Genomic DNA, 17,376 nt, shown 5'->3' on the forward strand with positions numbered 1-17,376 from the left:
TGATTATCCCTAAACCCAATGTGAGTTTTTCTATTTTTACTTGCTTCCCCGCCGTGATCGAATGAGAATTGGGTTGGGGCACACACAACTTTGCAGGCTAGAATGATGAACCCTTAAACTTGCCAAAAAGAGAAAATTAGTCAATCATGAAAATGAATTTTTATATTCAAACTTAGTCCCGATCTCTTGGATCATAGGAGTCCAAGAGATTGTGGTCACTCACCGTTGGATATTAATCCAATGGTTCAAAAACGTTTCTTAAAAGGAGTGCAAGACTGAGTGAACCGTTGAATTTACATCCAACGGTGAGTGACCACAAATCTTTTGGACCCTTGTAGTCCAAGAGATCAAGACTATATTCAAACTAAGATTCTCCAACTCACTCTCAATTTAGATCTCTCTATATTGGGTTTCACAAATTAAATCATTTTTATATCAATAAAGAAAATAAAAATTATTACAAGAAATGCTTCCTTTGTAATGAATAGTTCACCTTTGCATTGCATGTGTATGTTAACAAATCTTTCCTTCCGATGTTTCAAGAAAAGCAAATTTGCCATGGTTCAACAGACTAGATTTCTTTGTTGATACAGAGAACATTTGACCTTACATTACATGTCTGTTCTGTAATAACATATCTAAATGAGACATCAAAACTGGGAATGATTATCAAAAGGATCAAAATTTGCTCAGTGAATCTGATAAAGGTCCAGAAATTGTTGTTTCACGCGATTTAGCAATTAAGATTTTTCTTTTCTCCTCATCTTTCCTTCTGGGCCGCCGTCAACAGACACAGTGCCTTTTCTTTTCCCTGAATGTCTACCATTAACACCTTCAGTCACCCTCTCTTTCTGAGACTGCTTTATTTTCTTTTGTGCTTTCTTGGTGATTCCCTCGGCTTCAGAGAACTGCAGCAAGTACCATAACAGGAGTAAAGATTGATTTGAGTTTGCTAAACTTGTCTCTCTCCCTCCCTCTCCCTCTCCCTCTCCCCCTCCCCCCGTTGTTGTTAATATGCATCAGAGGGGGCTGGGATAGTTCAATCCCGCATATTAAACGCCGAAAGTTTATTTATTGATTCGGAATGCCTTTACATAATGCCATTATGCAATCGCTAGACTACCTCCTTAGTTAACAAACAAGATGCCATGCCCAGTCAAATCATGAGTGATAAAAATAACACAAAAATAAGGTTTGCTGTGTTGTACCTTCTCAAAAAAGGCCAAATTTCTAGAAACAGCCTTGTCCATGATGCTTTTATAATATTGTGTAAACGAAGGATTGCCACTGTGCTTTTCAAGCTGCACGAAATAACCATTTAACAGATCAAAAAACAAGTCACATTCCTCAAGTTCCGAAAATATTGACCACAAAGAATGCAGACCTGGAGAAATGATTCTACAGATTGTTGATCTTTTGGTGAAAAAGGCACCTCATCTCTCTTCTTCCGCACAAATTCAATGTTTTGCTCCACCTGCAGTTCAAGAATCAGAGCTTTTTGGTCACATCAGATAGATAATTCCTATTGCATTAATTACATTACCAGCCAGCCATGGAGGCAGTACAAGCAGTCTGTTAACAATGCTGGTGAGTTCACAAAAACCTATAAAGGAGCCATTACTGTGCTAAACATTCTTTTCCATCTAAATGTTTTATTCGAATTTCCCTTGCACAACTTTGGAAATATGATTTTTCAAGATGGTTGACCAGGCTGGACCCAGGCATGAAATAATATCAGTACAGCCTGCATTTCAATTTGACAGCCTGAATATTGAGACCACACATGCCTCCCTAAATTTTTTAATGAGCTATGGCCTACTAATGAGGAAGTTAGTAGATAAGAGACCTATGTCTCAAGTTTCCCAACCTCCGGAAAATAAATTCCTTTGAAAGATGCAACACTAAATTCTTCTATGATAACTGTACCTGATCAATAAAACGCTTCACTATACGCTTGAAACTCTCTATAGTAGTTATCTCATGAAACTTCCTCAAACGGACAAGGGGAATAGTCGCCAGATCAGGAAAAGAAATATGATGACTCCACTGAGCAAAGTGCGCCGCAAGCAGTTCGATAACAGATAGAACACACTGTTCTTGGAAGTTCCTTGATTTCAACCAATGCTTCGGAAACTGTACCAAAAATATTTAATAATAAAAATAAGTAAAACCAGACTGAATTGCATAACCAAATTGCACACTTTTTATTTTTTAACATTACTAATTCCTAACCTTTACAGAACATAAAATATTGGTGTCTTTTCCAGGTTTCCCGCCATCCTTGCCAATTTTATATTCCAGAATATCCAACACCATGGAGGCAACAGGAATGAAAATGCCAGTGGAAGAGGAGAGATGATTCAGCCATTGAATGCATTTGATTCTTAAAGGCAAATATCTGGGTCCAGAAAACAAGACAGCCACTCCATTTATAATCTGAATGATCGTAAAGAGCAATGGATGAAGATCATAATCATGTATGTTGGCTGATATAAACATAACCCATAGATCAATGCAACTAGTGTACTGCCAACTGCATATCTTCTTGACCGCTTCCTGGCCATAGAAAATGAGGCAGAATTTCAGGGAAAATATCACTGGTAAATGCTAAATACCATAATTTCTTGTAAAGTACACTCTCCCGCACACACATAAACTAACTTGAAATGGCAAAAAAAATTATCTGCCTGAACTGAATTTAAGGAAACAAGCAGCCAAGAGGATTGTACTAATGGTGGCAATACCTTCTTCTTTGTCAATAAACCCTGCTTCAGTATCTTAGCAAGTTGCTGGATGGACATCGATGCTTTCCTCGATGCTTTTTGCAGATCCACAGAGCATAGCTCCACACAGGAGTTTCTTAGAAATTGTATGTGATGAAATAGAACAGGCTCCAAAAATTGGCAATGACCAATAAAGGATTTATATGTATTAACAAAGCAGGTGTCAAAGCAATCAGAGCGAAACACAGAAGCCACATCACGTATGATGAGAAAGGATAGAGATGATATAGTCCCTCTTCCAGTTGCCCACAGATGAACGGCAATCTGCATTTTCAATTCCAAATGTTAGGCATGAATCACACGACATGACCTGGCACAAGATTGACATAAAATATAAAACTTGTGCAGCTATATAATATGAATATGGTTATGACTAGCACTTTAAAGATCACTCAAACTTGCAGGATGCCATAAGTTAAACTCACAACTGCTCTGTTTGTGTGTGTTCTTGCATGCATGCACAGAGAGAGAGAGAGAGAGAGAGAGAGAGAGAGAGAGAGAGACCATTGCCATTAATTAATTAAATTTGTACTATCTTGCCATTCATTTAGAGATACCTTGATGAGTCTGCGGAGCAAAGAAGGAAAAGCAACAAAAAATGTCATAGAAGCTCTGATCCGTGCTAAGGAGAAGGCCAATATCTCAGAGTCATTAACCTCATTCAGAAGAAAAAGGGTACTCCTCAAATAAGATTTTATCAGTGGCTTAAGAGTATTCCATTTTGAATTTTTGGTCAAATCCAAATTTTTCTCTTTCTTGGGATTGGAGCTTGACATGCCCATTAGCCCCCTAAATATATTATCAGCCTCATTAAGCATAAATATCAGTGTCTTGCAAAAGGTTTCACTGTTTTGAATTCCATGGCATGAATCAGCATCAATGACCCGGGTTGATTCAGCTCCATAGTGGCAAGCAGCCCGGTACCCATTTAATAGACTAGTAAGTGCAGGCACACTTTGTTGCTCCCTGACTAGTTGACACCAAGAATCAACGGCAGAGGTGGTCAACAACTTGCCCCCATTAAAATTCACACCACCTACATTATCTGGCTGCATATCCTCATCGCTGATCTCATCCTCATCAGCATACTGTAAAGTACATGAGCATAATTGAGAAAAAGAAGGGACATCAAACAGCCAAACCAGATGACAGACACAAATTAACTTTAGAATATAAACAGTACACATCTTTGCTGCTATAAATGATACTCAAAAATTGAAGTGCAACGTCACAATAGATATTACTTACAACTTTGTTTCTGAGCTGTTCAGACCCCTTATGATAGCTTTTCAGAAAGTTAGAAAAATCTGGATCCTGAATTTTTCCAAGCAAGCATGATCATCAAAAAAATGAAAAAAAAAAAATGAAAAAAAAAATTTTAATGGGAGGCGGAGAAAGATAGTGGTAGGATGAGCAAAATAGGGTGGAAACAGAAGCAATCTTCTTAAAAACATGTACTTTAAAGTAATATCCATGACCATTACCTTTTCCTTCAACTTGTCTAATTTTTTTGTTTTCTTCACAAGTTCCAATTGAATTTCGCTGTTCTGCACAGATAAAGCACTACTACTACTACCAAAGCTGCCTGCATACAAATTTCATAAAATGTAAAATGGAGGGGAGAAGAAAATAAAATTTGATAACGAAATGATACAAAACCAACAGATGGTAGTACTGCCCTCACCTTCTTGAGAATTCTCATTTTCACTATGAGCTAGATGCAGACGGCTTGAGCCCTAATCATAGTTAGAAAAAAATAATAATAAACATTTAATCCAAAAAGTTCTAGTAGAGTGACTGAAGTTAGGAAGACTTCCCAGGAAAATGTATTTTTCATACCTCCGAAAGATAGCCATCACTGTCTGAATCATCTCCAAACACATCACTGTCATCTTCACTGAATATTGCATCAAGGGGATTGTCTTCTATGTATTCAGCTTCAGTATTTCTGATAACAATTTTTCAAATTAATGTTTCTGGAATCCTTTTAATAATGCAGTTTCAGATGGTATAACACTTATAATGCCGATTGAGAAAACTACCAAGTCTAGACCCAAAAAAAAAAGATAGAGAAAACTACCAAATGAAAGCATATAGTACTAAAAATAAGTGGAGAAGACGATACAAGTATATGAAATGAAAAAAACCATTAAATGAGAAAAACGTCCCTCTTCTTACCTTGCATCAGACAACTCTATCGCGTCCTTTTTTTTTTCTTTAGTAGTATCTTCTTGCCCACCTCCTGCAACAATTGAATTAACATTTTGCCAATACAGAAATCAGAGAAGTAAGAAACACTACATATAGTTAAAGCTACAAAATTCAACAAACCCCAAAATTACATGCATTCAAAAACCAAAGCTTTCACAACATACACCATATTCCACATAAGCATATATAAATTCTAAATGCAAATGCAACAAAAACCAAAGTTAAGAACACACTAAAAGAATCAAATCAACTGCTAATTACTAATTATTGAAGCTTCAAACTTTCAATAACTATTCCCATATCGAATTATTAAAATATGTGAGAGAGAGCTTACTCTTAGAAGTTTTCTTTTTGTTGAACTTAGAATTCAACTTGCGGTTTCTTCTGAGCACAGACTGAAGATTCTTCTTCGAAAACTTCCTGGCCTTCTTCCCCAGCTTCCCCATGTCGCTCACAAACTTGCTTTCAAACACATCAACTTCATCAAATAACGAAAACCTCCAAGAAAAATGAAAGCACAGAAAAAATACTCATGAAAACAAATATGTTGTATGCATATATATATGTGGGTGTCGGCGTGTCTGCTTACTTATCGTCTTCAATGGAAGCTGCTGCTTCTTTTCTGCTCAGGCGCCTCAACTGTGACAAAAACCAACTCCCTTCGTTTAACCTGATTTGGCTCCCCGCTTCCCCTGAACCCAAAACCCAAAACTACATCGTTTTTGTCCTGTTAAAATGAAAACCTTTACACCTTGGGCTTAGCCTAGCCTAAGACTCGCCCAAAATTATGGGCTTAGCTCAAGTTCTGATTTTGAATGGCACTTTTTTGCCAATTGAGCTATAAACCCTACGACCACCATAAAAACGGAGAAAATATTATAAAATAAATAAATATATCAAAAAAAATAATAATAATATGAGGACACGCCTAGCGGTTAGGAGATCACGTGTCCAAAAACAGTTTAGTCGCACGGCTATACTATTTTAAAAAATAAAGAATAATAAAACCTGCGTATAGCCGTGCGGCTATACTATTTTTAAAAATTAAATAAAAACATAGTATAGCCAGACGGCTATACTATTTTAAAAACTAAATAAATAAATAAAGAACTTTTTTTTTTTAAAAGGACCTTCCTAGTTGCATTAGTTTATAGATATTAATTTACTAGTTTCAACATATCTAAAGCATATACTACAAATACAGAAATTTTATAGTAAATCAATCTTAGGGTTCAATTTTTCTTCTTCTATTTTTGTGGGAATGTTTGTCTTTTATCTACCTCGTTCTCTCGAGTGCTACTAAATTCTTTCATAGTTAGTAAAATACGAAACGGAAAAAATATGAATAAAATACGTGCGTGTTTTATTCGTCAAAATTTGGGCAAATTACAACTAAAAAGTTCGCCCGGTATATAATATTTTAATATATATTAAGTTTATTCTATAATATGTAAATTGTTTGTGTATAATAAGTGAATTTTGTGTGTATTATTGAAAATTTTGTATAGAAAAAGGGCATTAAACATGAAAAATATGGACACACATGTACAATACGAGTATTATACATTTTCTTTTAAAAAAAATTATATTTTACCGAGTGTTTAAGACGTGTACAGAAAACGGATGTATTATTGAACAATACTTACTTATGTGTATAATATGAGTATTAAAGATGAAAATGCTAAATTCTTTATATGGATAATAACTCTGTAAAAGTTAAAAATCAAAAGGGGACAATAGAGACTAGCGTAATGCTCTAATAGTAATGGATAATGCTCTAAACTACTATTATGGGAAAATGAAAATCGGGGAAAAAAAGAGGATATTAGTAGATGTATATAAAGAGGATAGCCGTGCGGCTATACTATTTAAAATAATAAATAATAAAAACCCCGGTATAGCCGGGCGGCCATACTATTTTATAAATAAATAAATAAACCCGAGTATAGCCGGCCGGCTAAACTATTTTAAAAACTATATAAATAAAAACCGAGTATAGCCGCCCGGCTAAACCATTTTTAAAATTAAATAAATAAAGTATTATTTTTTTAAAAAGGACCTTCCTAGTTGCATTAGTTTATAGATATTAATTTGCTAATTTAAACATATCTAAAGCATATATTGAAGATAGAGAAATTTCACAGTGAATCAATCTTAGAGTTCAATTTTTTCTTCTTCTTTTTTTGTGGGAAACATACTTTGGACTATAAATGTATGTGTTTTTCTGAAAAATAATTGTATTACTCTCACTTTTCTTGATTGTTTTTTTGTAAATTGGATTCCCACATAACGTATGTGTGTCTTTTCTTGAAAAGAATTGTATTATCCTTATGTATGTATATATTTTTTTCTAAATTATATTAAAAATTAGGCTAAACCCCGTATAAAAAAAAAGGGTCTTGACTTATGGTATATATTTACGCCTATGAAAATGCTGCTTATCTCAACTTTTCTCCCCTTCCTGGCACATTGTTTGACACCACATCATTACACTGAAAGGACAATCATACGGTAGAATTCAAAGTGAAAATGCCACGTATGTTGACAATAAAAGAAAATTAGGAAAATAGTTGGACTGATCATGGATATATTGCTTATAAGGTATGGTTATTGATTTGTCTGGCATCGTTGACAAAATGTGATTGTTAGTTGAAAGCTACAAAGAAATCAATTAAAATCACACAAAGTCACAATTGACTAACATTATTGCATGAGCACCTGTGACAGAGTGAAGATAACTCAACGTGCACTCCAAATCCAGACTTAATAATTGACAAAGGTAAGGATAAAACTTCATCACTCATCATGTCAATGTTGAGAAAAGGTCCATTAGGTGCATAAGTTCAAACCATCCGATTCAAATCGCAAACAGATGATTTGCTTTAGTTTCGACTATCAAAAGATCGAACAAGAATCAACTTGTATTTACTTGCTTCGTTTTTTGTTTTGATTATTCTCTAGAATTGATAAAGTTTAAGACGTTAGAACGGTAGAAATTAAAAAAGAATATGACTTTATAATGTTAGTATGCTCTAGAATGGGCTAACTAATGAATAAAAAAAATGGAGTTTGAGTATTAAACCGATCTAAACCACAAACATAAGCCTTACTCTAATTGCTTACATGACCAATAAGGAGAAGAATATATATAAGTTTCCGCAGGCAAGTATTCCTCTGATCATCTATGAGCCTACAATTTAATATCATTCACGTGCAAATGAGGCAATTGGCATGTGACACCATCAATGTTGCCACCAAATTCAAGCCCCCCTCTTTAAAATTCTGTGTGGTGGCCTCACAAGAATATATGTTGACATTAGCTAAAATGGGATAATGGGGCCAAGCCTTTCTGTACACTTTTGCTAAAGTGGATAATGTAGGGTTTCTTCAGACACCTAATCACCTTCTTATATGCAACTAAAGACTGCAGAAGTTAGTCTTGGCTACAGCCATCATTGCTAAATGAGATTTTATGTTTGCACCACTAAAGAAAGTTTTATACTTGATATGCAAGTTATATAATTCTTATACCAAATTGTTATTATCAGTGCTTTGAATTTGATTGCTTGAAAAAGAAGGAACCTTTTTGTTTCTTCCTGTTTTTAGATTTGTGAGGCATGCCGTGTTTGGAGGAAGCAGAGAATTGCTGTGGTTCCTGTTGCAGCAGATCAGATGATGGCTGTCCAAAAAAATAACTACTACCGGTACTGGTACTTTGAAAAAGTAAAACAGAAGGACAAAGACAGCGAGGTTGTTGTTGTCTAAATTGTTTTTTGTTTCTTGCTAAAATAGAAACCCCAGTCTGTAGGCCCTTGAGCTTTCCCTTAACCCCCCATTCCCTACCCTACTCTGGTAAGCTTGTTCTGTTTTCGAACGTTGAAGCTTTCTTCAACAAGATCTGGTCCCCTCTCCTCTTCTCTTTCTCTCTCTCCCTTTTTATTCACAAAAGCCCCCTGCTAAAAAACCCCTTTGGGTATTTTGTGTTTTTTTTTTCAAGGGGGGAGGGAGTTCCCAAAAACTCACAGAGATCTGGGAATTTTCAAGCAGAGGTAAGAGTGTGTGTCCTTTTGTTTTGGCCTGTGATTTTCTGATACATTTGTCCAGTACATGGTCCTAAACTTGTGGGTTCTGCTGTCATTTTATGACTCTCTCTCTCTCTCTCTCTCTCTGTAAGTGTGCCTAATGCCTATAAGTTGCTGCAAGTAGAATATTTTGATCTGGGTTCTATGGTTTTTGTGAAGATCTTGCAATTTTTTCATCTGGGTCTGGCGCCATTTATTGTTTGCATTAATGAATCACTGAAAGTTTGTATCTTTATTTGTTGGGTTGGCAGTTTTTTATTTATTTAGTTTTTTCCGTTCTTTTACCCTTTCAAATTAGGGGGTTATTGATTGTGTTTATTGGGCGTTGAATTAGATCTATCTATATTTAAGATATAAATTTCCTTCCAAAAAGTCATAATTTGATGGTTGAGCTATACCGAATTCGTGGTTATTTCCATTCCTTGTTTATGTAGTTTGAACTTTGACTTTCAACTTTCCCGGTTCATTGACCCTTTGAATTTCCAGTACATTTGATAAATTTCATAACTTTCCTTGTTTATTAATATTGCCTAGGTGCCAAATTTCGTAACTTTCTCTGTTTTGGCAGCATGCTTTGCTAGGAAATGGGGAGGAAAGGGAGTTGGTTTTCTGCAGTGAAGAAAGCCCTCATCGCTGATTCAAAGGAAAAGAAAGATCAGGTTTGCATGGCTCAATTGAACTTACATCATCCAATATTGAAGATTATTATGAGTTTCTAATTCAAAGTAATTTTACGTTAATTCTAGAAAACACGCAAGTCAAAGAAAAAATGGTTTGGGAAGCAGAAGAATGAGGATGTGGTTTCTTCATACGAAGAAAGTGCGTTGGTTATCCCTGTCCCTGACACGACCCCTGCCCCTCCTCCTCCTCCTCTGCCTCTAAAACAAGATGTCAAATTAGCTGAGGCTGAGAATGCACAGAGCAAGCATGTTTACTCTGTGGCACTTGCCACTGCTGTGGCTGCAGAGGCAGCTGTTGCTGCCGCTCAGGCTGCCGCAGAGGTGGTTCGTCTTACTGCTGTGCCTGGGCCCCATTTCTCAGGAAAGTCGCTTCAGGAGGTAGCAGCTGTCAAGATTCAGACGGCATTCCGAGGGCACTTGGTAGGTCTTATTTTGCTATATTATTATGTAATCCTAATTGATTCATGTCCTTAACATTTTAGCCATAAGATGTTTGATTGGTGACAAACTGTAGAAGTAAACCTTTTGTATTTGTGACAAACTGTAGAAGTAAACCTTTTGTTCTTGTTATGGAGAATAACTTAGATTTTTTGGAACAATTTACTTATTTTTTATACGAGGAACAATCTACTTATGATTATTACTTAATTGTTTGGGAAATGAGCCTTTCATATCTGGTTCTATTGAATTGAATCAGTTGAATTTTGGTGTCGGTTCAACTTGAACAAGACTAGGGATTTGGCATTCAATAGCACAGGGCTTGTGCTAACTGATTTGCCTCTTTTGAGAAATATGCTTGCATTTATGTGTCAACTTTAGTGATAACATTTCAAGGTCAACTTCCATATTATAACTGAATGTTGACAGCATGTACAAAAGTTATTCTGTTTTGGCAAAGCAATAAATAACAATCTACTCTCATAACTTCAACATATCCATTATTGAGCCATGAGCTGTACGTGTTAAATGAGCTTTTATGTAATTTGTGATTTTCAGGCAAGAAGGGCATTGCGGGCTTTGAGGGGGTTGGTGAGGTTGAAATCATTGATAGAGGGCCAATCTGTTAAACGGCAAGCAACTACCACACTAAGATGCATGCAGACTCTTGCTCGTGTGCAGTCTCAGATTCGTGCAAGGAGAATCAGAATGTCTGAGGAGAATCAGGCACTTCAGCGACAGCTCCAGCACAAACAAGAGAAAGAGCTTGAGAAATTCAAAGCTTCTGTAAGTTTATAAACTTTATATTATGTTTATTTAAGCTGTCTATGTGTGCTCCTTTACAATTGTGATGGTTGTGGTTTGTTCATCTATTTTCATCCTTTCACTCGCTTTGTTTTTCTTGTTGGTCAATTCCACAATTTGCTTGCATTTGCTCTGCCATTTGTGTGCATCTGAGTTGCAATGTTCTGGTGAAATTCGCCGGAAAACTTTTTATTAAAAAAAGAAGAGAAGATTATTAAAGTTTTCATCTGGATCCAATTTCACGTTAACTTTAAAAAAGATTCTAAAAAAAGCAAAAATTTAACTCTCTTTTCTCCAAAATGTGAAAAAAATTGGTTTGAAGGGCCATAGTTTCACAACGAACTTCACTGGAATTTTTGCAAAGAGCCAAAAAGGTTTAATTAAGAACCCATTCATGCCTTTTGTATCGGTCAGTTGTTTGTTTTTACATTTAGCAGAAATTATATGGAGGAATATTTGGTTTTGCTTCCATGCACTGTTCTCTGAGCTTAATTTCCAATTTATTTTACCCTCTAGTTTTAGATTAGTAGAAATCTCTCTCTCATCACACACAAATGTGAAGACTTAGATATCTCTACATTTTGTAATCACCATACTATCCTAGTCGGGCTTTAATCTTTGTTTTTTTATATATATAATAAACTTGTGACAGATGGGAGAAGAATGGAATGATAGCACCCAATCTAAGGAGCAGGTTGAGGCAAAGCTACAAAGCAAACAAGAAGCTGCTATAAGAAGAGAAAGGGCTTTGGCTTATTCATTCTCTCACCAGGTAGCCTAGTTTTCCCCTTTGCAATTTTTTAAAGGAGTACGGGCAGTCTATTGTTGGCAATTTTTGAAATATGATTTAAGATTTTGTTGTGATGTCCCAAGTGACTAGTAGGGAGTTGTAAGTTAAAATCTATTTGATATCTCACTATTATTGTTAGTATATTGAATCAAACTTCAACCTTAAACTGACCCAGATAATAATATCTCTTTAACAGCAAATGTGGAAGAACTCTTCAAAATCTGAACATCCTACGTTCATGGATCCCAGCAATCCCCACTGGGGTTGGAGTTGGTTAGAGCGATGGATGGCTGCAAGGCCGTGGGAAAGCCGAAGTACAGTAGACTACAATGACAGGGCCTCCATGAGGAGTGCAGCTAGCCATGCCTCCATGTCTGTTGGGGAAATCACCAAAGCTTATACACTTCGTGATAATAAGCCTTCCCCTAGGACCCCGACTGCCGTAAAATCAAGCAGGCCTCCTAGTCGCCAATCCCCTTCAACTCCTTTCTCCAGGGCACAATCTTCATCATCAGTGACCGGGAAAACGCCAAGAGGAAATGGCTGGGGAGGAGATGAGGACTCCAGGAGTACATTCAGCGTCCAGTCAGAGCGCTTCAACAGGAGGCATAGCATTGCAGGGTCCTCTGTGAGAGATGACGAGAGCCTTGCAAGCTCGCCTTCAGTTCCAAGTTACATGACACCCACAAAATCAACAAAGGCCAGGTCTCGGTTGGCAAGCCCAAGCTCAAACCAGTTTGACAAGAATGGGACACCATCAGAGAAGGGATCAGTGAGTTCTGTAAAGAAGCGGTTGTCATACCCTGCTTCCCCAGCTGGACCAAGAAGGCACTCAGGTCCTCCTGGGGTTGATACTAGCTCTGTTAAAGGCACTGCCGTGCTTGAGAAGAATGTTAGCAATGGAGGGGGCAGCAGGTAGTGATAAGCCTAGTGAGGTGTGCATGTAAAATAAAGCACAAATGTACTTAGGTAGATGTTGAAGTGAAGAAGATTGAATAAAGATGGGTCAGGGCTTTGTTAGAGGGTGGAGGAAAGAGAACAAAAATTAGTTTTGTGATTTCATGTCTGTTTCAGTTGTCTTCATCATTAACGTCAACATTTTTTTTCCTTCTTCTCAGTAACCTTTGGCTGTTAGGGCTTATTATTTATAATGTAGTAGCCTAGCAGGATTGGACTGGAGGTTGATGTTAATTCATGGTAACAGATATATGATTTCATTAGCTGTGTGCAGATTGATGTGGTTCTGTTTTCCTCGTTTGGTTCCTCTATTTCTGTTTGTTCCTGGATTCTTGAGATTGCAAGGGAAACTCAGTGCACCTTGTTTATGAATCATTTGTATTTGGACTTATCGTTGCTTCATTTTTCAGTGGATAAAGTTCATTTGTTTCTAACTTTTCTTCTTGCTACTTCTCTAACATTCGTCAAAACAACCATGAATTTCTGATTCTCATTCAATCTGCGCTCTTACCTCCTCCCTGTCTTCCCCACCTTTCTCCTCCTAGACTCCTAGTTTGCTCAATGCTGGAATCTCATTTCAGAAAAAAACTTGGCCGGGAAGTGCCTTGTCACGTTGGCAGGTTTCGAATACTCACTGAAATCGGCCGGGAATGGCTCTTGACACACTCACTGAATTGTGACCCTTTTCACAATTTGAAAGCATTAGTTGTCTGTGATCTTGACACTCATTGAGACTTTAGCCTTCTGAATGACTTGTAGTAAAGGTACAGAGGAACACAAAATTGTAAGTATAAGAAGTTGTTTGGTGCAATACAACACCAAAGTTGAGATTAGTTGTAATTTGTCAAAATTTTGCCGAACAAAACACGTATTTATTTTATTTTTATAGCCGCGGAGCTATACTAAACTAATATCTATAAAGGTTAAACTAAAGCAATTAGGAGGGTCGATTTTCTTAATTTTTTATTAAATAGTATCGTCGTGTGGCTATACTCGATTTTTAAATTTTCTTTAAAGAAATAGTCTAGCCGGTCGGCTATACTCGGGGTTTTCAATTTCTTTAAAAGAAATAGTACCGCTACTCTGTTTCTCTTAAAGAAATATCGGTTTTTCTATTTTTTATGTAAAAGAAATAGTATACCCGAGCGGCTATACTCTGTTTTTCAAAAGAAGTATCGGTTTTTCTAATTTTTCATTAAAGAAATCGTACAGCCATGCAGCTATACTCTTTTTTATAAAAGAAATAGTATAGCCGAGCGGCTATACTCTGTTTTTAGTTTTTTTTTAAAGGAAATAGACGTTTAAAAAAAATATAGTATAGCCGCTTGGCTATACTCTGCTTCTTTTAAATAAATATCGGTTTGTCTAATTTTTTTAAATAAAGAAATAATATAGTCGCCCAGGTATGCTCTGTTTTTTTAAAAAAGAAATATCGGTTTCACTAATGTTTCTTTAAAGAAATAGTATAGTCGTGCAGCTATACTCAGTTTTTTCAAGAAATCGTATAGCCGCGTAGCCATACTCGATTTTTCTAATTTTTAAAATATAAATAGTATCGCAGGACGGCTATACACGATTTTTGAATATTGTTCAAAGAAAGAGTATAGCCTCGCGGCTATACTCGGTTGTCGCTAATTGTTTTAAAAGAAATAGTATAGCCGGACGGCCATACCCAATTTTATCAAATTTCTTTTTACATATACACTAGTTTTTTCAAAAGAAATAGTATAGCCCCGCGGCTACACTCGGTTTTTTAATTTTTTTAAAAGAGAAACAGTACAACCGCGCGGCTGTACTCTATTTCTTTTAAAGAAATACCGGGTTTTCTAATTTTTTAATAAAATAAATAGTATAGCAGCGCGGCTATACCGGTTTAAAATATATATATCGATTTTTCTAATTTTTTTTAAAGAAATAGTATAGCCGCTCAGCGATACTCGGTTTTTCTAATTTTTTCAAAGAAATAATATAGCCATGTTTTGTATACGTCTTAAAAACTTGGTAAAATTCATGTTTTTGAAAAAGCAAACAGTCTAATCTCTTATTGAACATATATATATGTATTTTTTTAAATTTTTAATACACGTATTTTTTACAATATTTTCAATAATATACAATAGATTTACATAATCCTCGTATATTATTGAATATAAATAATATATAAAATATATTTTAAATAAAATATATTAAAATATTATATAATGGCCGAAAATAAAGTTATTTCAACTTTGTATATTATTGGGTGCATCATTAAAGATTTGATGACACTGTGCCTAGTCCGAGGCCCAAATGTTTCCAGTGGGCTGTCACTTAAGTGCTTGGCCTGTTAAGCTTACACGTCGCAATATGATAGGCTTCTAGAGATTAATGGACGAATTAGAATTAAGATTAGGAAACATGTTGGGCAAAGCACAAGGCCTCTTCCCCAACTCAGAAGCTAAAGGCAAAAGCTCCGAGAAAGCTCTGAATGAAACCCCGAATTCTGAGCTCAGGCACGATACTTTCGACGCAATGGTGAGAAAAATCTATTTTTTCCCACCTCCTTTTTTGCTTTATTTCGCTTCATGTCTGCCTCAAAAGCAAATTTAGTGTGATTTTGGTACTAGGGTTCACAAAGATTTAATTTTTGCTCTTGCTTGTTTCCATGGGAACTTAATTTTATTGAAATTTATGAGATTCAGTTAAATTAAAAATAAAAACAAAAACTTTTGCTTGGTAGATTGGTACAGCCGGGTTTCTGCTAAATCCTAAATGTGGCTCAGTTTATTGATTTGCTGCTGTTATGCCCCTTATTTGACACTGAAGAGCTGTTGATGCCAGTGTAATTATTGTTCTTTGTCTTTCTGCACCCATGCATGCTGGAAAATGCATTTGAGATGCAACCAAAACAAATGCATCCCCACATGGAAGATAGGGGCGTTGATCATAGAAACAATGGTTTTGAAGTGCTGCTTTGGGTTTCCTAATCAAGATTGTATGACCATGATTAGGACAGATTGCATCTTGATAAAAGGCCCACGGTTTCATATGTATTCCTTCAAATGGTCTGCTCATGATTGGATGTTATTGTCTCTAGGACTTTTCATCTCCAATTAGTGGGATCATGATTTTTTAGAAGCCTATGTGTGCTCTACGTATGTTTGGAGTTGGCTTTAAAAGGGCAGAGACTGTTTTTTTGTCAATTGATGTCATGCCCTTTATGCATTTGATTCGATATATCTGTCATGCACGTATATATAGGTTAGTGCCTTCCTTTGATTGTCCAAGTGATATTTTGTGTTCTATGCTTTGGCACCTTGTGTGGCTATTAGTTGATGGTGTCTTTCTGGATTGAACCGTGTGCATGTTATAATGTTCAGTACAACTGGTGGAAATTCCCCTTTTTTATGACATGGGGTAATGGTCTTGGGAAAGGAGTTTAGTGTACTTAAATGACAATTGTGATTGAACTTAAAAATACCTTAGAATTAAAATGAAAAATTACAATTCTGTTGAATTAATGAACTTGTAGATGTGCATCAGGCTACACCTTTTCTGGCTGGTCTTGCAGTAGCTGCTACTGCGCTTGCTGGTAGATATGGTATCCAGGCTTGGCATGCTTTCAAGACACGACCGCCAAAACCTAGAATGCGGAAATTTTATGAAGGTGGTTTCCAGCAGACAATGACAAAGAGGGAAGCAGCTCTTATTCTGGGTATCAGGTAAGAAGGATTTTTTTAATAAATAAATGTAGATTGTAGGATATTATCCTAGCCTTATTATCGCTGTTTATTTATTCATAGTCAAGGAAAATGAAAGGAATATTGAATTGGTTTCAACCAAAATGATGGAAAACTTGAAATCATAAGGCGTGAAGCTCTGACTATCTTATCTTCTCTGTTTGTAAGCAAAATAGATAATCTTTTTGTATGGTTTCACAGGGAGAATACACCTGCAGACAAGGTCAAGGAAGCACATAGAAAGGTGATGGTTGCAAACCATCCTGATGCAGGCGGTAGCCATTACCTAGCATCCAAAATCAATGAAGCTAAAGATGTGATGCTTGGAAAGACAAAGGGCAGTGGATCAGCATTTTGATGCATTTAAAATGCCTCGACTTCACGCCGTGTGCTAAACAACAGTAAAATAATTCCCCCTTCATTAAGTTCATAGGAAGCAGTGGTTGCTCTGAGTTATTTTTGTCCGAATATGTATGATCTTGAGTCAGAGGAATCCCATTACACCTGTCTCTGCATGTTCAATTTTGTTCAAAAACTGATAAGGGCATCCTTATATTGAAGTGTATTTAAGGTTTTTTTAACACATTTTTGCAGTTTCAATACAATTTGAAATCTTTTGGATATAGGTATATAGCTGTTCCGATTTCATCTTGACCATCAAGTTTCCTCAATGCATACAACAATCCTACTACATGGCTGGTAGCCAGTAGGTACTTTAGTCGTTATCTTGCCTTGTGATCAAGGGAGCCAATACCAATGATTAACAACATAAAAATCATTATTTTCAGAGGATTATATATTCAATAAATATGGATTGGCAGACAGCTGGGAATCTCCAATTATGATGTTTCAATAAATGTACTGATAATTTACATGTGAAAACTCCGGATGGGACCTTAGAAGTGGTTATTT

The 17,376-nt window shown here is 36.1% G+C and overlaps 3 protein-coding genes across 5 annotated transcripts; 2 read left to right on the forward strand and 1 right to left on the reverse strand.

The window, feature by feature from the left end:
* Nucleotides 1-470: 470 nt before the first annotated feature.
* Nucleotides 471-5,699, reverse strand: LOC117620216 (nucleolar complex protein 2 homolog). Of its 2 annotated transcripts, none has more exons than XM_034350359.1 (14): nt 5,584-5,699; nt 5,329-5,452; nt 4,962-5,025; nt 4,623-4,731; nt 4,468-4,519; nt 4,268-4,368; nt 4,032-4,097; nt 3,341-3,871; nt 2,745-3,047; nt 2,233-2,556; nt 1,927-2,133; nt 1,385-1,474; nt 1,209-1,301; nt 471-908 (listed from the first exon to the last, which is right to left on the reverse strand). In XM_034350359.1, exons 2-14 carry the CDS (start codon nt 5,438-5,440, stop codon nt 741-743), a joined length of 2,220 nt encoding a protein of 739 aa, XP_034206250.1. In that variant the 5' UTR covers nt 5,441-5,452; nt 5,584-5,699; the 3' UTR covers nt 471-740. The 2 variants fall into 2 exon arrangements, with proteins under 2 accessions (XP_034206250.1, XP_034206251.1); XM_034350360.1 differs by having other exon boundaries at nt 5,329-5,456; nt 5,584-5,674.
* Nucleotides 5,700-8,718: 3,019 nt separating this feature from the next.
* Nucleotides 8,719-13,176, forward strand: LOC117619438 (protein IQ-DOMAIN 1). Of its 2 annotated transcripts, none has more exons than XM_034349395.1 (6): nt 8,719-9,043; nt 9,645-9,735; nt 9,823-10,176; nt 10,753-10,980; nt 11,651-11,770; nt 11,985-13,176. In XM_034349395.1, the coding sequence occupies exons 2-6, from the start codon at nt 9,661-9,663 to the stop codon at nt 12,705-12,707; spliced, it is 1,500 nt and encodes a 499-aa protein (XP_034205286.1). In that variant the 5' UTR covers nt 8,719-9,043; nt 9,645-9,660; the 3' UTR covers nt 12,708-13,176. The 2 variants fall into 2 exon arrangements, with proteins under 2 accessions (XP_034205286.1, XP_034205287.1); XM_034349396.1 differs by having other exon boundaries at nt 8,723-8,846.
* Nucleotides 13,177-15,126: 1,950 nt separating this feature from the next.
* On the forward strand, nt 15,127-17,087 carry LOC117618957 (mitochondrial import inner membrane translocase subunit TIM14-1). The gene is made up of 3 exons (XM_034348755.1): nt 15,127-15,259; nt 16,268-16,446; nt 16,666-17,087. Exons 1-3 carry the CDS (start codon nt 15,143-15,145, stop codon nt 16,820-16,822), a joined length of 453 nt encoding a protein of 150 aa, XP_034204646.1. The 5' UTR covers nt 15,127-15,142; the 3' UTR covers nt 16,823-17,087.
* Nucleotides 17,088-17,376: the final 289 nt, after the last annotated feature.

Source organism: Prunus dulcis, chromosome 2 (assembly GCF_902201215.1).
Source record: "Prunus dulcis chromosome 2, ALMONDv2, whole genome shotgun sequence".
Classification (NCBI taxonomy): domain Eukaryota; kingdom Viridiplantae; phylum Streptophyta; class Magnoliopsida; order Rosales; family Rosaceae; genus Prunus; species Prunus dulcis.